The sequence below is a fragment of the Prunus avium genome, chromosome 3 (genome assembly GCF_965620075.1).
Source record: "Prunus avium chromosome 3, drPruAviu1.hap1.1, whole genome shotgun sequence".
NCBI lineage: Eukaryota > Viridiplantae > Streptophyta > Magnoliopsida > Rosales > Rosaceae > Prunus > Prunus avium.
This window is the reverse complement of record NC_142286.1, coordinates 11,387,238-11,411,264: the sequence shown is the minus strand read 5'-3', so window position 1 is coordinate 11,411,264 and position 24,027 is coordinate 11,387,238. Positions and strand designations below refer to the sequence as shown.

Sequence of the window (24,027 nt, the reverse complement as noted above, 5' to 3'; positions counted from 1 at the left end):
GAAGCAACAATTTCTTCCAAAGTTGGTCCTTGAGGTGGTTGGTGAGATTGACTAAGTGGTGGTGGATTATAATATTGGGGTTGACCATAAGGTGGACAAGTATTATGTTGGCCTTGATATGGTTGATATGACCCTTGTTGAAAATTTGGATTGTCGGTCCACCAGAAGTTTGAATTATTTCTCCACTCCGAATTGTATGTTTGTCGGAAATATTCATTCATAGGCAATTCATTATGAAATGAGCCAAAAACATTTGCTTCTTCCATCACAAATTTATTGGAGTATTCTTACATAGTAAGTTCCACAATTTCAGTTGCGGCTGCCATTGGAGATGGTGGAGGTGACTCCTCGGATGTTCCTGTAAGAAAAAGAAACAAAAACAAATCAAGATAAAATGAAACAACAATCAATAAACAAAAATAAAACTAAGTACTCTAAACATACTCAAACAAAACAAATAAGCAACCGTGCCAGTTCCCCGGCAACGGCGCCAAAAATTGTTGCATTCCTAAAAGGACACAAATTAATGTGCAAACAACCAATTAAAAATACCCGCAAGTGCACGAATCTAATGAAGTATAGATTATGTAAGTACGGGGTCGATCCCACGAAGAACTTGTCGGTTTCCTATAAGTTCTAATTTGAGTACGTAAAGAACACTAATTTTACACAACACACAAACACAATACAAATTGGAAACTAAAAATGAAGTAAGGAAGATAAAAGAAATGAAACAACACAAGAAAACAAAGAAAAACACAAACAGCACTTTCTATCACCCGTTTATCACCATTTGGACAGATTCGTTTCTCTGTTTTTCAGTTTCGACCTCTGTCCAGTTTTTGACCTATAACTTTCCAACCGTTTATCCAAAATTCACGTTCTTTATACAGTTGGAATCAGCACAGAAAATGCAAGAACACAACGCGGACCAAAAGCCCAAAACAATTACGGAAACAAACAAAATTCAGTGACAAAGACACAAAACGTGTCAAACACGCAACTCACACACACATTGGGGGGGTTTTTTGATTTGGTTCAAGTGACCTATTTCTATTGCATGAAAGTAAATGGACTTTGAATTTAAATGTGAATGGCAGAGATGAATTATCAAAATGTGAAATTAAAATGTAACAAACACTAGGGTTTCGGAATCCACCCTAAACAATTCTACCCATGTTCATGGATACTCAAGTGATGAACTCTAAATGTATTGATGAAGATGTTCGCAATCAAGACCATGGGTCGTGGCTCAAGACGCATTGATTCTCTCTAATATACGTAAAGTGCATGGTTCGTGCTACAATACTTGTGCCCTCCTCATAACCGAACCTAGGTATGGTTCGTACTTCGATTCGATTGCAAGGAAAACCCATTAAGTTCAAAGAGAATATGAACATCACAAGAACCCTAATAGCATGGTGTTTACATTAGGTATTCAAGAAACCAATTCACATGGATGGTTCTTACTCCATCCATCTATTGCTTAGGAAAACATGAAGATACACATAATCCCAACAACCTCAAGAAGCATGCTTTCAAAGGTAATCAATCAAGGAAAACACACATCAAGGATAGATTAATTTGGTGAATTGGAATTCATCAATTGTTGTCAAGAAACCAATTCACATGATGCTCACTTAAACAAGTTCAATCATTTGTTGCTAATTAGAAATTGTGTTCTTGGTTATCTTACACAACTTCTCAACTTTAGCTACATGCATACAACCTAAGGTGATTAAGCAAAGGAAGCAAACACATATCATAAAATTCAATTAGTGAATGGGGTTCATCAACAACATCTAGAAATTCATACACTCAAGCATCAAAACAATAAGGTAATCATGTTTAGGGCTTCAACCTAAGCCCTAGCTATGGAGTTTAGTTGCTCATACTTATTCCAAATACAAACTCGAAATATAACTAGAAGGAGTTTACAGATTTGGAAATGATGAAAGCTTGAAGTCTTCAATGGTGGAAGTCTTCTCCTTTCTTCCTTGGCTGCACCTCCTTCTCCTTCCTTGCTCTTAGCTCCCCAAAAGCTGCTCTCAAGTTGTGTAGAATGTGGAATAGCCTGATTTCCCACGATCCAAAGGCTCCCAATATCAGATTGCAATTTTGACTTCTCCTCCCTCTCTCCTCCTTTCCAGCTTTTACCTTTTAATATAAAACTACCACCTTTGATAAAGCCTTAGCCCATTGTCCCCTTGCCATGATGGAGCTTTGACTTCACAAAGATGCCAAAAGCTCAGAAAATATCTATTTTACAAATGTAATTCCTTGTTACCAAGAGTTATGGTAACAAGAAGTTAAGATGACACAAGGGAGGTAAAAGCTGGCCAAATCCGGATTTCCAGAACTGTGGTAACATGATGGATTGGTTGGATAGGCAATACTTGTCCAATGGAGCTCAAATTTGGATATGTTGTAGTTAACATCCATTGGAACAAGTCTCATGAAGATCATGACCTCATCCGAGCACCAGAGCATGTTGATCCCAGGCCAAGAAGTTGACCTACGAAAATGAACAAAAACAGAATTTATAACTAATAATGCACTTTTAGCTCATTTTCATCCCAACCAAGGCAAAATCTAAGAAAACACAAAAAGGAAGTAAAAAGCTATAAAATGTCAAGAACTAACTCAAAATAGTGGGTGAATAACATGAAAAATCATGTGTAAAAATGAACCGAACAACAGCAGTAGCATCATTCATCATCACAGAATCATCAACTGTGAGATGACGATTTTGGGATACAAAAGATGGGTGCCAAACTTTGGCATCACGGGTTGTTGTGGGAGCATCATTTAAATTGAAATGATTTGGGCGGGAAGAAGAGGAAGCCATTTTTAGAAGGTTTTTGAGGAAAGTTTTAGAAAAACTGGACTTTCAGAGAATGAAAAGGAATTGAGTTGAAACACAGTTGCTCCAATCAAATCTTACAGAGGTAATATCTATAGGTGGAAATGTGGCACCGTTTCCAGGATCCCAATATTTCCCTGGATCCCCATATTCTTTTTCTTTTCCCAGGTTCCAAAACTTCACGTGGTCTCCAGTAATGTCTGTCGGCACTTTCGGCGTTTCCAGGATTATTTTCATCAAAGCCGATCCTGCTTTGCGGATTTCACGGAGTTACTTTTTCAAAAGCTCCCCGAGAATCTCGCAAATCTCTACGGTTAATTTGAAATTCACCGAATTTACTTATTCCCCTTATTTGTGTATAAATATGTTACTAACGAAATTTTCTTTGCAGAACACACTTAGTTTCCCCTAATTTTCTTCATATCCAATGATGCAATATCTACTCGTTTTTCATATTAGTGAGCCCTCGATGTGCTTTAGAAGCGAGACTATATCTGATCATCCATTCTGGAAGCGAGATTATCCCTGATCACGTTTCCGCTACATCAGGGAACTGCTAGAATAAACACATGCTCTGATCTCTTGAAGTTCTCCTTGACTAGGAGAGATGAGAGTCTGTTGTTTGCTCCCACCAGCTTCCTTCCTTGATTGCTTACCTTACCTTGCAATCAATATCACAACTTTTGTATTTTTTCTTTCTTTTATAACTCTCTGGGATTCTATTTCCTTAGAATGAACATCCGAAGAAAGAATCCATGTTGTGATCCTAACACTGAAGGTTATATTTTTTGGCAGAGATGTAAGAATTGTGATTTTTGCTCTTGCAGGATATAACTAGATCATCAAGTGTCACATCATATTTGCAGGGCCGATACGAGCTTGAATGATACTTGAGAAAAGTTTCTCCCACCTAAGGATGTAAGAAATACTTGTGTTATTTCATGCTTGTACTATTATTTTGATATTTTGTACTACATCCTTAAAGGTAACCAAATGAGGAGATAAGGCCGTTCCGGGAGAACGCCGTGCAAATGGCTATTCCAGAAGAGTGGCTTGTATCGTTCTAATATGTATCCATGAATTATTAATGCAAATTTCACAGATTGCAAGTTGGATACATTAACAATACACTGCACAGATTAAAGTCCCATAAGAATAGAATATGGGTATAGCAGTGATCAATATGATGCACGCCTGTTGCGTAGCAAATGATATGGATTGAAGTCCCTGAAGGACAATCCTTTAACATGTCAATGGTAATACAGTGCACGCTTGATGCGTAGCAAATTATATGGTTTCAAGTTCCAGAAGGACAATTAATTGACATGTATGTATTAATCTGTGGCATGCCTGTAGCATGACAGATATATGGGTTCTAAATGTTCCAACTCCTTAAATGGAGATTATCCACGCCCTATTGTAAAATAACGCTCCACTGGAGGTTATGATCCACATTCTCACATAATTCATTCTATAAGATATGTCTGTCTGGAAAGAGATAGTAAAAGCCCCTTGAAGTGGCTTGGGTACCCAAAAGCAAAGAAATGCTTATAATTGATGCATGCGCATGCACATGAGAATGGTGGGATCATGAATTGATGAATGAAAATTTTGATTTTGGAGTAGCTACTCAAATCATCAATGGGCTGTGTTGATTGGAACCACGTTCTATTATTAAATGTCGACAATATCATTGGCCAAAATGGAAAGAGGCAATTCCATTACAGATGAGAATGAACGTGAAAGAACAAACCCATAGTACGAACCCCAAAAGATGTTATACTGAAAGATATACTTGGGTGTTCAGAATAAATGGGAATATACCCATTTTGTATGACACAATGTTTCTGGCAGAAACAAGGAATGTTGGGTTTCTCCATATTTACAGATGCAATTGTGCCTTCTTATTGCACATTTACGAAGACCAACATATTATCTTTAAGGGTTATTAAATGCACGGAGCATATCGCCAGAAGCGATTCCCTAAAGATGTATAAGCCAAACAAATAGCTGGATATAAAGCTATATAATGTGTCATGAAGTATAATCTCTTAAATCCATGAAGGATTGAAATTGCATGAAGCAAGTCCTTGAAGGACGTGTGCCTGAAGCACAAATTTTGTACTCAATACTAATATGTATAAATTGCCTCAGTGAGTACACTAATTACGATATGGTTGCAACATATTACAGCTCTTAAAGAGTTGATAATTGATCAAAACTCCTGAAGAGTTAATACTTGGTTAAAACTCCTGAAAAGTTCAAGTAAAATTTGTCTCGGCTTGAAGATCGAGCATTATGCCAATGAGATTATTGCTTATACGTATTGAAGCATTTTGTGTGGATTCTCCGTTGAGCACTTAAATGATTTTCCGGAAATATACTGAACCGGACATTGTATTTTCCAGATTGAGCTCAGCTCCATCACCACCACTTTCATGTATATGTCTGTATCCAACTCTCCATACAGATATGCGGTAATGACATCCATAAGTCTCATTTCAAGTTTTTCTGAAACCGCTAAGCTTATCAAGTAACGGAACGTAATTGCGTCCATTACTGGGGAGTATGTTTCCACATAATCAATTCCAGGCCTTTGTGAAAAACCTTGCGCAACAAGTCGTGCTTTATACCTTGCAATCTCATTGTTCTCATTGCGCTTTCTTGTAAATACCCACTTGTAACCTACAGGGTTCACACTAAGTGGGGTTGGAACAATAGGTCCAAAAACAATAGGTCTTTCATCATTTCTAGGCACATAGCTTGTTTGTGTTTTTCCCTTATTTCTGGGTGCATTTTTGCCATTCATGGGTGGATTGTTTCTTGGCCCCAAGCTGTATGAGTGAGCACCACGATCTTTTCTACTCCCTTGCCATCGGCCACGTTTGCCTCCTCGCCAACGTTTGTGGATACTGCCACGAGATGAGGTGGCATTCACTTCCCGAGATGCAACATTTATTTCAGGAAGTGGTGCTGAGCCTGTTGGCGAGATTGGTGATTTTTCAACAAAAGCTCGTTGTTCTGCTCAGCTAACAAGAGGCAAGATACAAGTTCTGAGTACTTTATGAAACTACTATGCCTATATTGCTGTTGCAGAAGCACATTTGAGGCATGAAATGTACTCAGAGTTTTTTCGAGCATATCTTCCTTAGATATATTTTCACCACATAATTTCATAAGGGAGGTGATCCTGTGCATAGCTGAGTTGTATTCGGACACTGTCTTGAAGTCTTGAAATCTCAAGTGTGTCCATTCATATTTTCACTCATACAGCTTGGGGCCAAGAAACAATCCACCCATGAATGGCAAAAATGCACCCAGAAATAAGGGAAAAACACAAACAAGCTATGTGCCTAGAAATGATGAAAGAGCTTGTTACAGATGTGGTGCAAAGGGACATTGGATGCGTACATGTCGTACGCCGAGGCACTTGGCGGATCTTTATCAAACTTCACTTAGAAACAGAAAAGTGAAGACAAATTATGTTGCACCAGATCCGCCAGCCATAGACGGCTCATCGGAAATATCGCGTCGTTTAGACAAGACGCATCTAGATGTTTCCGATTTTGTTACTGAAAGGGGGAATGAAATTTATGGGTCCGAACTGGATTAAATTCCTTCATGTACCATTTGTATTATCTGAAGCACTGTTTATTTTCCTTTCTGCCTTCAATAAAAATGGTAATGTTTTGAATGATTGTTGATTCAACTTATTTTATTTGAAGGCATGGATGTAAATTATGGATGCCCCTAAAACAAGAGCTCTAGCAAAGATATTTGTCTTGCAGACAGTGCAACTACTCATACAATCCTTCGAGATCGAAAGTATTTCTCAAAATTGATGCTTACAAAAGCAAAGGTAACAACCATATCAGGACCTACAGATCTGATTGAAGGCTCAGGCATAGCCCAAGTTATGTTATCAAATGGGACAATACTGTCCATTCAAGATGCCTTGTATTCATCTAACTCCAGAAGAAATCTGTTGAGTTTCAAAGATATTCGTTTGAATGGTTACCATGTTGAAACAAAGAATGAGAAAAATATGGAATATCTTTGTATTACTTCCAATGATACCCAGAAGCGTATATTGGAAAAGCTTTGTGCGCTCTCATCAGGGTTGTAATATACAACCATACGGACCATTGAGGCACATAGTGTCATGGATCAAAAGTCCATTAACTCAAATACTTTCAAGCTTTGGCATGACCGGTTGGGTCATCCTGGATCCACCATGATGCGTAGGATCATTACCAACTCTGAAGGACATCCCTTATTGACAAAATATAGTATGGTATCAAATGACAGCTTTTGTCAAGCTTGTTCACAAGGGAAGTTGGTAATCAGACCATCACAACCAAAGGTTGATATTGAATCCCCATCATTTTTACAGAGAATTCAAGGGGACATTTGTGGGCCTACTCATCCTCCATGTGGACCATTTCGGTACTTTATGGTTTTGGTGGATGCATCTACCCGATGGTCACATGTTTGCCTTTTGTCCACTCGGAATATGACATTTGCTAGGCTCTTGGCTCAGATAATTAAATTACGAGCCCAATTCCCAGATTATCCCATCAAGTCAATTAGACTCGATAATGCTGGTGAATTTACATCTCAGACTTTTGATGATTACTGCATGTCGTTAGGCATTGACATTGAACATCCTGTTCCCCATGTTCATACTCAAAATGGCTTGGCAGAAGCTTTGATTAAGCATCTTCAATTGATAGCACACACATTGCTAATGAGAACAAAGTTGCCAGTTTCTGCTTGGGGATATGCCATTTTACATGCAGCATCTCTGGTGCGGTTGAGGCCCGTCGCCAACAATCAATATTCTCCAATATAGCTTGTGTTGGGTAATCAACCAAATGTTTCACATTTAAGAGTCTTTGGTTGTGCGGTTTATGTGCCTATTGCACCACTGCAACGTACTAAGATGGGCCCTCAATGCAGATTGGGAATTTATGTTGGCTTTGATTCACCATCTATCATCAGATATCTGGAGCCCTTGACTGGTGATATCTTTAGGGCACGATTCGTGGATTGTCATTTTGATGAGACAATTTTTCCATTATTAGGGGGAGAAAAATCTGTTCTTAAAGAACAAGGCAAACTCGTTCATGAAGAACGACGTGAATTATCATGGGATGTACCCACTTTGCTTCATCTCGATCCTCGTACCGCTCAATGCGAAAACGAAGTGAGAAGGATCGTTCACCTCCAAAGCATTGCGAATCAGATGCCAGATGCATTTAATGATGCAACGAAAGTGATGAAATCACATATCCCAGCTGCAAATGCACCTGCAAGGATTGATGTTCATAATAAAGAAGGCAATGCGCCAGCAACCGGCTCATCTGTTGCACGCTTGAAGCGTGGCAGACCACTAGGCTCAAAGGACTCAGTTCCTCGAAAGAGGAAGTTGATGGCCAAAATGAATGCAAATGAAATAAATGGAGAGCCCATAATTCATGTTTCAAATTCCCCCCATGAGGGACGGGTACTTCCTGAGAAGGAAAATGTCCTTGATGAGACACGTGCTCCTGAAGTGGTAGCTGTACCTGAAAGCCAAGAAATCTCCATAAATTATGCATCCACTAATGAATTGTGGAACAGAAATGAGATAATCATCGATAATATATTTGCATTCTTAGTGGCTACTGAGATCATAAAAGTTGATGATGTTGAGCCTTGCTCCATTGATGAATGCACACAGAGACAGGATTGGCCTAAATGGAAAGATGCAATCCAGGCAGAATTAGACTCTTTGGAAAAAAGGAGTGTTTTTGGACCTATTGTTCCAACCCCACTTAATGTGAACCCTGTAGGTTACAAGTGGGTATTTACAAGAAAGCGCAATGAGAACAATGAGATTGCAAGGTATAAAGCACGACTTGTTGCGCAAGGTTTTTCACAAAGGCCTGGAATTGATTATGTGGAAACATACTCCCCAGTAATGGACGCAATTACGTTCCGTTACTTGATAAGCTTAGCGGTTTCAGAAAAACTTGAAATGAGACTTATGGATGTCATTACCGCATATCTGTATGGAGAGTTGGATACAGACATATACATGAAAGTCCCAGAAGGACTTAAGCTGCCCGATGCAGCCAGTAATAAACCACAGGCCATGTTCTCAATCAAATTGAGAAGATCATTATATGGGTTAAAACAATCTGGGCGAATGTGGTATAATCGTCTCAGCAAGTATTTACTAAAGGAAGGATACACAAATGATCCTGTCTGCCCATGTGTGTTTATTAAGAAATCAGAGTCTGGATTTGCAATAGTGGCAGTCTATGTTGATGATATGAATCTAATTGGAACTCCTAAAGAGCTCCAAAAGACTACTGATTATCTCAAACGCGAATTTGATATGAAAGATCTTGGAAAGACAAAATATTGTCTTAGCCTACAGATTGAGCACAGTGCTGATGGAATTTTGGTGCATCAATCAAATTATACTGAAAAAGTATTAAAGAGGTTTGGCATGGATAAAGCCCATCCACTTAGCACTCCGATGATCGTTCGGTCGCTCGACACTAAGAAAGATCCATATCGTCCAAAAGGGGGTGATGAAATGGTCCTTGGTTCAGAAGTACCATATCTTAGTGCAATAGGTGCTTTAATGTATTTAGCACAATGTACCAGACCTGACATAGCATTTTCAGTAAATTTGTTAGCAAGATACAGCTCTGCTCCAACAAGTCGACATTGGACCGGTGTTAAACATATTCTACGATATCTTCGTGGAACGACCGACATGGGCTTATTCTATTCCAGTGAATTGACCAATGCCCCGAGTGTTGTTGGGTATGCTAATGCAGGATATCTCTCTGATCCACATCAAGGACGCTCACAAACTGGGTATGTATTTACATGTGGAGGAACTGCAATCTCATGGCGCTCAACAAAGCAAACGTTGGTAGCCACATCTTCCAATCACTCAGAAATACTTGCCCTCCATGAAGCCAGTCGTGAATGCGTTTGGTTAAGATCAATGATTCATTACATTCGAAGCACCTGTGCTTTGCCCTCAGCAACGGACACTCCAACCATTCTAAATGAAGACAATGCGGCTTGTATTGCTCAAATCACAGGAGGGTACATCAAGGGTGACCGGACCAAGCACATATCACCAAAGTTTTTCTACACGCATGAGCTTCAGAAGAATCAAGAAATCAAAGTCAGACAAATCCGTTCAAGCGATAACTTGGCAGATCTCTTCACCAAGTCTTTACCCAAGTGCACATTCCAGAAGCTAGTACATGGCATCGGATTACGACAACTCTGCAAGCAATCAAGTTGGAGCATGCAAAATGAGGGGGAGCATTCAAGAGTCCTCTAACACAGGACATAAGCGCGTTGTACTCTTTTTCCTTCGACTAGGGTTTTTCCCACTGGGTTTTTCCTAGCAAGGTTTTAACGAGGCAACATGTGCGCACTTCACATTACTCTAATATCCCAAGTAAGGCTGTACTCTTTTTCCTTCGCTTCGGTTTTTTCCCACTGGGTTTTTCCAGGCAAAGTTTTAATGAGGCAACTAATCTAGGGATATGTGGTCTCCAAGGGGGAGTGTTATAAATAGTGGAAGTGGAGCCCACAATCAATTATGAAGTTTGAAAATGAGGCAAAAATTTCACTGTACACTCACGGATGAAAGTGATGGTTTGAAATTGAGGCAGAAACTTTGCACTGTACACTCACGAGAAAACTTCAGAAGCGCCTATAAATAGGCCTGTTCGTTCATTTGTAATATATACCATCAGAAGAGAAGAAAGAAAAGGAGAGTGAGATTTGAATACTGTTGAGTGAGTTTCTATTTGAGAGGAAATTCAATCTGTGCAAACGCCACAAGAAAAGATATAATTCCACTATCATTTTTCAGTGGTAATTCCATACTCTAATTATTTTATTTTATAACACGTTATCAGCACGATAGTCTCTCCACTGTTAAATTTTCTCAGCTCAACACTATGTGGTTATTTCTCTTTCTCCTCTCCGTCATATGTCTCCTCTCACTCTACTACTACGACGACATGCAAACTTTCTTTTTTGTATTCTCACAATTTGTGTTGTTTCATCCATGTTTGCTTAATTTATTTCTTTGTAATATAATTTGGAATGGCACGGTTTTATACCCCATTCTGTTGTTTTATGGTGGTGTAATTTTCATTACCCATCGCGTTGTAACACAAATTATCATAATAAAATTATGGTGTGATCTTAAAACCCATCTACTATATAGTGGTGCAGTTATATTGCCCACAAAATATAATATGTACTTCCTATATTTTTAGTGGTGGTTTTATTCCCACACTTATTTTATTTACTGTATGGTGTAGGTTTATTACCCATATGGCAGTATTTATTTAAAGTGTGGAGCGGGTTTATCGTCCACACAACTGCCTTTTATTTCTTTTATTAAAAGTATGGAGCAGGATTAGTGCCCATACCAGCACGTTTACTTTTCAGCACATTTACTTTTATTTAAAGTATGGTGCGAGATTAACGTCCATACAGCAAGCAATTTACTTTATGCATTTACTTTATCGCACGTTTACTTTACCGCACATTTACTTTTATTTAAAGTATGGTGCGGGATTAACTTCCATACAGCAAGCAATTTACTTTCTGAATTTACTTTACTGCACATTTACTTTCATTCAAAGTATGGTGCGGGTTTATCGTCCATACCAGCAAATTTATAGCGCTTTATTTTTATAACCAACTAAAATAAGGGCCTGGAGTTCCTCAAACAATTATAGGGCCTGAAGTTCCTATTAATAAATGGCTTAATGTCCCAGATCCCGAATCTGAAATTTTGAGTAAAATATTTTTGGCATGAAGTTCAAAAATATATTAAGCCTGAAGATTATTGCGAATTCTAATGCATCTCATTCTTCTTTTGAAGATGGCAAATCTGGCTAAATTGGAATTCGCTGCCCTAGAGCTTTCTGGGGACAATTACCTATCATGGGTCCTGGATGCCAAGATCCATCTGCGTGCTAATGGCCTTGGCAAAGCCATTGAAGATGGAAGTGATGCATCACCTGAGGAAAATGCGAAGGCCATGATTTTCCTTCGCCGCCACATTCATGAAGCGCTGAAGAGCGAATATGTGGTGATTGATGAACCATTGGTCCTGTGGAAAGCCTTGTGTGAGAGATACAATCATCAGAAGACGGTGACTCTCCCAAAAGCTAGATATGAATGGACACACTTGAGATTTCAAGACTTCAAGACAGTGTCCGAATACAACTCAGCTATGCACAGGATCACCTCCCTTATGAAATTATGTGGTGAAAATATATCTGAGGAAGATATGCTCGAAAAAACTGAGTACATTTCATGCCTCAAATGTGCTTCTGCAACAGCAATATAGGCATAGTAGTTTCATAAAGTACTAAGAACTTGTATCTTGCCTCTTGCCAGCTGAGCAGAACGAGCTTTTGTTGAAAAATCACCAATCTCGCCCAACAGGCTCAGCACCACTTCCTGAAATAAATGTTGCATCTCGGGAAGTGAATGCCACCTCATCTCGTGGCAGTATCCACAAACGTTGGCGAGGAGGCAAACGTGGCCGATGGCAAGGGAGTAGAAAAGATCGTGGTGCTCACTCATACAGCTTGGGGCCAAGAAACAATCCACCCATGAATGGCAAAAATGCACCCAGAAATAAGGGAAAAACACAAACAAGCTATGTGCCTAGAGATGATGAAAGAGCTTGTTACAGATGTGGTGCAAAGGGACATTGGATGCGTACATGTCGTACGCCGAGGCACTTGGCGGATCTTTATCAAACTTCACTTAGAAACAGAAAAGTGGAGACAAATTATGTTGCACTAGATCCGCCAGCCATAGACGGCTCATCGGAAATATCGCGTCGTTTAGACAAGACGCATCTAGATGTTTCCGATTTTGTTACTGAAAGGGGGAATGAAATTTATGGGTCCGAACTGGATTAAATTCCTTCATGTACCATTTGTATTATCTGAAGCACTGTTTATTTTCCTTTCTGCCTTCAATAAAAATGGTAATGTTTTGAATGATTGTTGATTCAACTTATTTTATTTGAAGGCATGGATGTAAATTATGGATGCCCCTAAAACAAGAGCTCTAGCAAAGATATTTGTCTTACAGACAGTGCAACTACTCATACAATCCTTCGAGATCGAAAGTATTTCTCAAAATTGATGCTTACAAAAGCAAAGGTAACAACCATATCAGGACCTACAGATCTGATTGAAGGCTCAGGCATAGCCCAAGTTATGTTACCAAATGGGACAATACTGTCCATTCAAGATGCCTTGTATTCATCTAACTCCAGAAGAAATCTGTTGAGTTTCAAAGATATTCGTTTGAATGGTTACCATGTTGAAACAAAGAATAAGAAAAACATGAAATATCTTTGTATTACTTCCAATGATACCCAGAAGCGTATATTGGAAAAGCTTTGTGCGCTCTCATCAGGGTTGTACTATACAACCATACGGACAATTGAGGCACATAGTGTCATGGATCAAAAGTCCATTGACTCAAATACGTTCAAGCTTTGGCATGACCGTGTTATAAAATAAAATAATTAGAGTATGGAATTACCACTGAAAAATGATAGTGGAATTATATCTTTTCTTGTGGCGTTTGCACAGATTGAATTTCCTCTCAAATAGAAACTCACTCAATAGTATTCAAATCTCACTCTCCTTTTCTTTCTTCTCTTCTGATGGTATATATTACAAATGAACGAACAGGCCTATTTATAGGCGCTTCTGAAGTTTTCTCGTGAGTGTACAGTGCAAAGTTTCTGCCTCAATTTCAAACCATCACTTTCATCCGTGAGTGTACAGTGAAATTTTTGCCTCATTTTCAAACTTCATAATTGATTGTGGGCTCCACTTCCACTATTTATAACACTCCCCCTTGGAGACCACATATCTCTAGATTAGTTGCCTCATTAAAACCTTGCCTGGAAAAATCCAGTGGGAAAAAACCGAAGCGAAGGAAAAAGAGTACAGCCTTGTTTGGGACATTAGAGTAATGTGAAGTGCGCACATGTTGCCTCGTTAAAACCTTGCTAGGAAAAACCCAGTGGGAAAAACCCTAGTCGAAGGAAAAAGAGTACAACGTGCTTATGTCCTGTGTTAGAGGACTCTTGAATGCTCCCCCTGATTTCGCATGCTCCAACTTGATTGCTTGCAGAGTTGTCGTAATCCGATGCCATGTACTAGCTTCTGGAATGTGCACTTGGGTAAAGACTTGGTGAAGAGATCTGCCAAGTTATCGCTTGAACGGATTTGTCTAACTTTGATTTCTTGATTCTTCTGAAGCTCATGCGTGTAGAAAAACTTTGGTGATATGTGCTTGGTCCGGTCACCCTTGATGTACCCTCCTGTGATTTGAGCAATACAAGCCGCATTGTCTTCATTTAGAATGGTTGGAGTGTCCGTTGCTGAGGGCAAAGCACAAGTGCTTCGAATGTAATGAATCATTGATCTTAACCAAACGCATTCACGACTGGCTTCATGGAGGGCAAGTATTTCTAAGTGATTGGAAGATGTGGCTACCAACGTTTGCTTTGTTGAGCGCCATGAGATTGCAGTTCCTCCACATGTAAATACATACCCAGTTTGTGAGCGTCCTTGATGTGGATCAGAGAGATATCCTGCATCAGCATACCCAACAACACTCGGGGCATTGGTCAATTCACTGGAATAGAATAAGCCCATGTCGGTCGTTCCACGAAGATATCGTAGAATATGTTTAACACCGGTCCAATGTCGACTTGTTGGAGCAGAGCTGTATCTTGCTAACAAATTTACTGAAAATGCTATGTCAGGTCTGGTACATTGTGCTAAATACATTAAAGCACCTATTGCACTAAGATATGGTACTTCTGAACCAAGGACCATTTCATCATCCCCTTTTGGACGATATGGATCTTTCTTAGTGTCGAGCGACCGAACGATCATCGGAGTGCTAAGTGGATGGGCTTTATCCATGCCAAACCTCTTTAATACTTTTTCAGTATAATTTGATTGATGCACCAAAATTCCATCAGCACTGTGCTCAATCTGTAGGCTAAGACAATATTTTGTCTTTCCAAGATCTTTCATCTCAAATTCACGTTTGAGATAATCAGCAGTCTTTTGGAGCTCTTTAGGAGTTCCAATTAGATTCATATCATCAACATAGACTGCCACTATTGCAAATCCAGACTCTGATTTCTTAATAAACACACATGGGCAGACAGGATCATTTGTGTATCATTCCTTCAGTAAATACTTGCTGAGACGATTATACCACATTCGCCCGGATTGTTTTAACCCATATAATGATCTTCTCAATTTGATTGAGAACATGGCCCGTGGTTTATTACTGGCTGCATCGGGCAGCTTAAGTCCTTCTGGGACTTTCATGTATATGTCTGTATCCAACTCTCCATACAGATATGCGGTAATGACATCCATAAGTCTCATTTCAAGTTTTTCTGAAACCGCTAAGCTTATCAAGTAACGGAACGTAATTGCGTCCATTACTGGGTTTTTCCAAAGAGTCTAATTCTGCCTGGATTGCATCTTTCCATTTAGGCCAATCCTGTCTCTGTGTGCATTCATCAATGGAGCAAGGCTCAACATCATCAACTTTTATGATCTCAGTAGCCACTAAGAATGCAAATATATTATCGATGATTATCTCATTTCTGTTCCACAATTCATTAGTGGATGCATAATTTATGGAGATTTCTTGGCTTTCAAGTACAGCTACCACTTCAGGAGCACGTGTCTCATCAAGGACATTTTCCTTCTCAGGAAGTACCCGTCCCTCATGGGGGGAATTTGAAACATGAATTATGGGCTCTCCATTTATTTCATTTGCATTCATTTTGGCCATCAACTTCCTCTTTCGAGGAACTGAGTCCTTTGAGCCTAGTGGTCTGCCATGCTTCAAGCGTGCAACAGATGAGCCGGTTGCTGGCGCATTGCCTTCTTTATTATGAACATCAATCCTTGCAGGTGCATTTGCAGCTGGGATATGTGATTTCATCACTTTCGTTGCATCATTAAATGCATCTGGCATCTGATTCGCAATGCTTTGGAGGTGAACGATCCTTCTCACTTCGTTTTCGCATTGAGCGGTACGAGGATCGAGATGAAGCAAAGTGGGTACATCCCATGATAATTCACGTCGTTCTTCATGAACGAGTTTGCCTTGTTCTTTAAGAACAGATTTTTCTCCCCCTAATAATGGAAAAATTGTCTCATCAAAATGACAATCCACGAATCGTGCCCTAAAGATATCACCAGTCAAGGGCTCCAGATATCTGATGATAGATGGTGAATCAAAGCCAACATAAATTCCCAATCTGCGTTGAGGGCCCATCTTAGTACGTTGCGGTGGTGCAATAGGCACATAAACCGCACAACCAAAGACTCTTAAATGTGAAACATTTGGTTGATTACCCAACACAAGCTGTATTGGAGAATATTGATTGTTGGCGACGGGCCTCAACCGCACCAGAGATGCTGCATGTAAAATGGCATATCCCCAAGCAGAAACTAGCAACTTTGTTCTCATTAGCAATGTGCGTGCTATCAATTGAAGACGCTTAATCAAAGCTTCTGCCAAGTCATTTTGAGTATGAACATGGGGAACAGGATGTTCAATGTCAATGCCTAACGACATGCAGTAATCATCAAAAGTCTGAGATGTAAATTCACCATCATAGCAGTGTAGACCTTATCAACATATGGAAGGAAATACACACGAGCTATTGCCAACATATGCAATGCTGGGGTCACAGTGGAGAAAATGGTTGCAGCCTCACATCAAACTCGTTCTGAGAAACCCCATCTCTAGTTTCTTTTCTTTTTCTCCTAAATTGAATGAAGTATTAATAAAAAGTCATGTATATGACAGCTTAGTTTTATGTTATCTAAAGGAGGTTGAAAATTTAGCCAATCACAAACCATATACGGCCATTGAAACTCCATATGTTCTTATTACAAATCAGAGCTTAATGATTCAACCAATAAGAATACCATCACATTGAAAAACAAGCATAAAATGTCAATGCTCCTGCCCAGGGTGCACAATAACTGAATGAAATCCCTCAAAACATAAAATGTCTTTAATATGACAAGAACAAAATCAAATATTTGGAATTATTATTTCTCTATCAGCACAATTTAAGAAGTTGACAAAAGATAGTCTGGTACAGATGAAACATGTAGGAAAAAAAATATAAGTAAAGTAACCAATGAACATTTGTTGGTAAAATGTTGGAACTAATTTGCTTTATTATTTAAAAATATTATCTCTCAGATCTCGCCCCAGAGGAATTGTCAAAACATCATAGAAACAGAACAATAAACACAAAGAGAATCAAGGATTTCCTCAGAATTGTTTTCTTATTAAAACATGCAACAGTTTGCAATCCATACAATTTTAGGAAGTATAGTTAACCATCGTTTTTCCACTTTTTGGGAATCATAGCTATCGTATTTCTCTCTCGTGTAACCATGAGATGTCTTTAAGATATCAATTTATCAAAATTTCATGTCAAAGTTACTCACATGAAAAAGCAGGCTGCAATACACAAGTTTACCTTTCAGGAGTAGTTATCCTGAGTTATATTCAAACTGCTCCCAGTAATGCTAACCAGTTACCCTGCCAAAAGTAATACATATTTCAAAATGTGTTTCCAAAATATGAAAAAAGAAGGAAAAAACATAGTGCAGGTGGTCTTTCAGTAGCTTCCGAAGAGCATAGTTCATTTCAAAAGTCAAAGGAAATCTATCGAAGCTATCACCAAAAATAAGGGAAATTATTAAACCAGTTGGAATAAGAACGGAAACTCACAGTGAACCCCTGAAATGAAGAAAGCAGCGTGACTAACAACTGGCTTTGAGAAAATGTTTCTGGACTTGTCCGGTCATGCATGAACATAGCAACTATTTGTTTACTAGAGTAGTGTCTTTCCCTCGTAGACACCGGCAGAACCACTGTCAGATTAGCAATGCAAGGCAGTTGCAGGGTAGTTACTCACCTCCAATTCAGATTCACCATTACTCTTCACTATTACTATTCTGTGCTTTGTAGAGCAAGTTACCAGCCCTAAACAACTGATGTTTACAGAATATGACTAAGGCGGAGGCTTTCGCATGGTGACATCCAAAATGCCAATCTAAATAGGGCAGTTGAATTATTCAGTAGCAAAAGCATAGCTGGTTTCTAACGTAATATTCGAGCCAGTTGAATTTTCCACTGAAGCTTCTTTGCTTCATCTGTATAACCTGAACTACGAAGACCACGAAGCACAGCTCGTTTGGTAGCCCTGAGTATTTTCTTGCCATCTTTTAAACATTTCATCATAAGCTTGGATGCACAACGGAACCTTCCAGCCCTGCAAAGATTGTGCACCAAGGAGGTGTAGGTAACAGAGTCTTTAGTCTCCATTGATTTGTACAATTCCATTGCACGATCAATATGACCAGCTTTACACAACCCATCAATCATGCAGTTGAGGGCAACCAAGTTTTCATGGAAACCCATCATTTTCATATAATGTAAATGGTGTTGAGCCCCGCTAAAATTACCAGCTTTACACAAGCCATCAATTATAATTGTGTGGGTATACTTGTCACACAGCAGACCTCCCTTCTCTATTTCATCCAACAACTTATAGGCAGCTTCAAACTTACCTTGTCTACAATACATATTAAGTAAGGTGTTATAAGCTGCTAAATCGAGTTCAATACCATTACTCATTGTCTGTTCCATGCAAGCATTTGCCTCTTCTATCCTCCCAGTCTTAACTAAAGCAGCAACGACTGTGCAGTATGCAAAACTATCAAAAGCATACCCTTTACTCTTCATCTCCGACATAATATCAAGCCCCTTGTCATACTGCTTAGACCTAAAGCAGCATTTCATAACTGTAGTGTAGGTTATGGCATTTGGCTCAAGATCTGATTCCCCAAGTTCCCTTAGTATTGTCCTTGCTTGCCGCCATTTGCGTGCCTTGCATAGCCCATTGATAAGAATATTGTATGTCACTAGCTGGGGAACAAATCCATGACGCTGCAAATTTCTAAATAACATAAGGGCATTATCGATGTATTCATTTGTACAAAGGCCATTAATCATTATGTTAAAGGTAGCTGGGTGAGAAGCGAGATTGCTAAGTAAAATATCCTGAAATATTCTGTTGGCTTCATCGGGTTTTCCAAATTTAAAGAAACAATTCATCAGAATATTGTAACTCCATACATCAGGATGTATACCTGCTTGAAGCATTTCCTCAAACAAATCCAGGGATTGTGATAATAAACAATCCCTGGTCGCCCCAGCAATCAAAGAATTGTAAGTAATGACATTTGGACTTATCCCAGCTTCTTTCATTCTATGAATAACAGAATAAGCTGAATCTAAGCTAACATAACGAGAATATGCACTAACCAGAGTATTGTAAGTTACCACATCTGGAATCACCCCTAATCTTACACCGTCGATTATAATGGCTTCTGCTTTCTCCAGTAGCCGGACTTTACAAAATGAAGCTATGCATATGTTCAACAGCTTAGTTGATAATCCACCAAACATCATTTACATAAAAGATAATGACTTCTGAACCGGAAGAAATTTTGCGAGTCTGCAAATTGGCTGCGACTCTGCGAGGAAGACGACTCGCGTGTTTGTTTTTTAGGTTTATTGTTATGAAACGACGTCGTTTCGATTGCAGTGTTTAAAAAAAAAAAAATTCTAAATGAAACGACGTCGTTTCACTTGGAGTGTTTTGAAAAAAAAATAAACGCAAGTTTCTGTTTTTTTATTTCTTACTTTTATTGTAATAAACTTAAGGCAAGAAGAATTAATATCTTTCTTGCCTTTCTAAATCCAACCGGCTGTAGCTTTATTCTACTTACCTTTTTTTTTTTTCTTTTCTAAATTAATATATTAACACATGGACTTATATAGAGCAAAAGACAGAGAATGGTGAAACATTCAAAATACCAGAAAATGCTCTTGGTTAATTAAAAAATTAAGAATTGAAATTATTAATTAAATGAGGATAATATGATAAATTCACTTTTTTTTATATTAAAAAAATTAAAATTAAAAACGAAATCAGATAATAACTACCCATGTTATCTTTTTTTAATACTAAAATATAATAATAATAATAAAAAACCAATTGGCACATGCGTAATATATATATATATATTGTAGGACAAACTACATAAAACCTCCCAACCTATAGGGTCATTTTCAAGTTTATACCTGATTTTAGGAACATTTACCAGTACATACTCAACCTCACGGAAACCCTACAATTTGCCCCCTCCATTAGCCAAACCGTTAGTTAATCTATTAAATGCTGATGTGGTATTTGTAGGACCTATTTTTTAATTGACGTGGGATTCCACGTGGACAAATAAAAAATAAAAAATTACGTACATGTTAAAAATAAGGATTAACTACACTTATTCAATCAATTTCATACCCGACATTTCAAAGTATTACCAATTTACACCCGCCGTTACATTGACCGTCAAAGTCAGACGTTAAATGTTGACGTGGCAATTGTGGGACCTACCTCATAACCAAACAGAAGTTAGAAAGAGACCAATATGGGCCTCACCCACTACAAAAAGATTCGCTGTAAAAACATCGAACACAATGCGTGCAACTTCTAAACTAACACCACAGCTAAAACTTCATTGAAGCAAAAAAAAAAAGGATAGCTTAGTTGCCGACAACAATTGTGGCCATTTGAACTGAGATTAAAACGTGGGTTTAAAAAGGTTGCACACAAGAACAGGTAAAAAAAAATCCAAATTTGAAACCCCTAAATATGAAAAAGGAACCCACCAAAATTTGAACACAGAATCGTTGAAAAGCGCCAAGAAACCACCAATTCGAAAGCTGTGTTTTGGAATCCGACTAGTTGTGCGAATTCACGAAGGTCGAAAGGCAACTCCATACATTACTAGTAAAATCAGTTAAATAGTTTGAGTGAAAAAGACGAAGCCGTATTGCAAGAGCAAAGGTTACAACGAAGTGGTGAAAGCGAATCGTCTATTTCGGAAGTGGTACGTGCGAATGTTCGATTGTTACATTTAAGAAAACCCTAAGTTGCATTTTCAATAAGCATTTGGTAATATGTAAGTAATTAAGTGTAATTTCAGTTTTGATAAAATTAGGGTTTTTGTAATAAATTTGCTATTAGTGGGGTAGGATTTGGCGTTTTGTAGTATAATGATGATAACAAAAGTAAAAAAAGTGAAATATAACCCATATGATTGAAATGAACATCATGTCAATAATGAGTTAGTAATTGCACACTTTGTATTGACAAGGAATAAATTGTGAATGAATTGGTAGAAAATAAAATTTGAAGTACAGAAAAGTCTTGAAAATGGATTGTGAAAATTTTGTGATATTACTATCGAGTGGGGTTAAGCTTAAATTAAATTTTAATTTCTCTGTGTGTATAATAACTTATGTGTTGTGCATTTGAATTTATTAATACTTGTACAAAAGTATTATGTTCAAATTAAGTGTAGTTAGCTGAATGAATGATGTGTTAAATAAATAATGAAGTTGTATTTGTGTAAGAATTCTTTCAGGAAATGGGATCCAATGTGGAGGTAGTCTGACTAGAATCATAAGGCATATGTTGCACGGGTGAATAACTGCTCACATGCAAATTCATGCCTAACTGCAATTCCATCGAAATTGACCAAAGAATAGTTAGAGCAATTCAAAAACTTATGCTTTGGTCATCTGGCAAATATTGATAAAATTCAGTTTAGCAAACAAAGAGATGGCCTTGCATCGAGTCGCCAGGCTTGGTGTGAAAGACTTGGATGAATTGAGTTTCTTGATATGGTGCGACATTGCTCAGTTTACTCATTAGGACTTCTGTTTGATTACATGGCTCTGCTTTGGGGAGGAGTCTAAAATAGAACATGAAGAAGACAGTGATAAAATCATACTTAAGGAAAGATATTTTGGCAGATGAATTACATGTTCTGATTTAGAAGAAGTATTTTTGGCATGCATAGATACCAATTTTTCGAAAGGCAAGGCGTTGAAAATAGGCATTTTATGTCTCTCAAGGCGTAAGCCTTTTGAACATTCAATTATGACAAATAAATATTCAATATATGTAAAACATATGATTCATATACATGTTGGGAGGTCACTAATTCATAACCACAACCTTTAAACCCTAAATTGATTTAGTCACGAATTAGAGATAATCAAATTTATATATATTTAAGATATGCTTGGCATCTTGTGTTGAATAGATGGAATAGAGGCATGAGAGCTATCAAAAAGAGGGTTGGGTTAGAAATACGGGAGCTAGTGTCAAAATTGAAACGAAGGAAAATCTTAGGGCCTGTTTAGTATCCTATTCAAGTAGGGAACTCAAAAACTATTATTTTTCTTAAAAATAAGGAGTTCTCGAATCCATATTTTAAGATTCAAAAAGTTGTTTGGTATGTAACTTGAAAACTGTTTTTGAATCTTTAAAATTTGAAAACTTGTTTGGTTGAATTCTTGAATACAATTTTTTTTCTTCATTTTTTATAATTAAGATATTTTGATAAACATTATCAAAATTATATTAAACATACTATTTAACATCCATGTTTAAATACCATACATATATGATCGACAAGCTTAATTGGTCTTCAAGTCTTAAATAATACATATTAAATTAAAACATTCTAGACTAAATAAATTATAAGACTAATGATTCTGAATATAATCCATCCACATTGCTCCGGCTATGTGATCACTAGCATCACTCATTTCATTAGCATTGTCCTCATGCAAATGGATGTGTTCTTGATCCACTTTAGAGCTTTATTCATCTACCACTTGAAGATCATTGGCTTGACATTGATGAAATATGATGTCATTTCTTGATTGCATTCTAATGAAGTTATGCACGGTACAACAACCAACAAGAATACATCTTTGTTTCCTGATTGGATAATTTGGCACTAACTTCAGAATAGGTTAGCGAGCCTTAAGCACTCTGAAGCATCTTTCAATAACATTACGTAGTAATGAATGCCTATAGTTGAATAATTTCATTACTCCCCTTGGATGTCTGCATTTCCCTCTATAATCACGCAAGTGATAACACTCTCCACGATATGGTGTGAGAAACCCACGCATATTTGCATAACCCGAATCAACAAGATAATATTTTCCTATTAAGAACAATTAATATAAGTATTTTACTCCATTTAAATATATTATAATATATATATATATATATATATATATATATATATATATATATATATATATTGTACAGTTCCGATCTCTTGGACTACAGGGGTCTAAGAGATTTGTGGTCACTCACCGTTGGATGTAAATTCAACGGTTCACTCACTCTTGCACTCCTTTTAAGAAATTTTTTTTAACCATTGGATTAATATCCAACGGTGGGTGACCACAATCTCTTGGACTCCTGTGGTCCAAGAGATCAGGATTGATATATTGTAAGTCGATATGTTTAAATAATTTCATACATTCTTTAAGCAATGGGAAGTTGTCCTCTTCTTTACTTATTGCATCCATCAACACTTTTGAGTCATTAGTTGTTCCTTCCTATTGAGGCCCAAAAAAGTCACGAGAAGCTCAAAGATATTTAAAGCCCAATATAACATATAATGTTGGTCTTACGTTAATCCAATCCGTATTTTAGGAATTAATTCATTAAATAAATAATAGTATCCATGCCATGCGAAGCCAATAATACATTTTTCATATGTCAATCACCTATCAAGCTCACATGAACCCAAGTCATGTGGTTTACGGGGCTTGCACGAGGGATTCTGGTGTGGAAGGTTACGGATGTCCACAAGGCCCACGGAAGCTTTTGGATAATGGAGACTTTGGGCTAGTGATCGGTTCATAATTGTATATCATTTTGTACCCTTCTAGCTTATGATTTGGTTATGTTTTTGAGTTAAACTTGTGCTTTTAATCCTTTTTGTGTTTATCTTTCAGTTCATTGAGCTTTAGGTAATAATGATGGCGTTGGATAGTAAATGATGCAATCCATGCATGTTAGGGCCTAATTTGGATAAATGGATGAAGAGCTTAAAGACAAACTCAATTTTGGCTACAGT

General features: G+C 37.9%; 1 protein-coding gene and 1 pseudogene across 4 annotated transcripts in view; one reads left to right on the top strand and one right to left on the bottom strand.

The window, feature by feature from the left end:
- The window catches only part of LOC110750797 (uncharacterized), a 31,053-nt gene extending 11,516 nt beyond the window's left edge, over positions 1-19,537 (bottom strand). Inside the window, exons 1-3 of one of the 4 annotated variants that reach the window (XM_088250327.1) lie at positions 17,732-19,483; positions 17,478-17,539; positions 1,800-2,515 (exon numbers count right to left, since the gene is read on the bottom strand). In XM_088250327.1, the coding sequence (XP_088106453.1) occupies positions 18,104-19,477 (1,374 nt within the window). In that variant the 5' untranslated portion in view covers positions 19,478-19,483 and the 3' untranslated portion in view covers positions 1,800-2,515; positions 17,478-17,539; positions 17,732-18,103. Of the gene's footprint in view, positions 1-1,799; positions 2,516-17,254; positions 17,540-17,731 lie in introns of those variants that run through there. The other 3 variants (XM_021951162.2, XM_088250326.1, XM_021951161.2) reach the window with 3 other exon arrangements.
- On the top strand, positions 11,784-12,855 carry LOC148295626 (uncharacterized; annotated as a pseudogene).
- Positions 19,538-24,027: the final 4,490 nt, after the last annotated feature.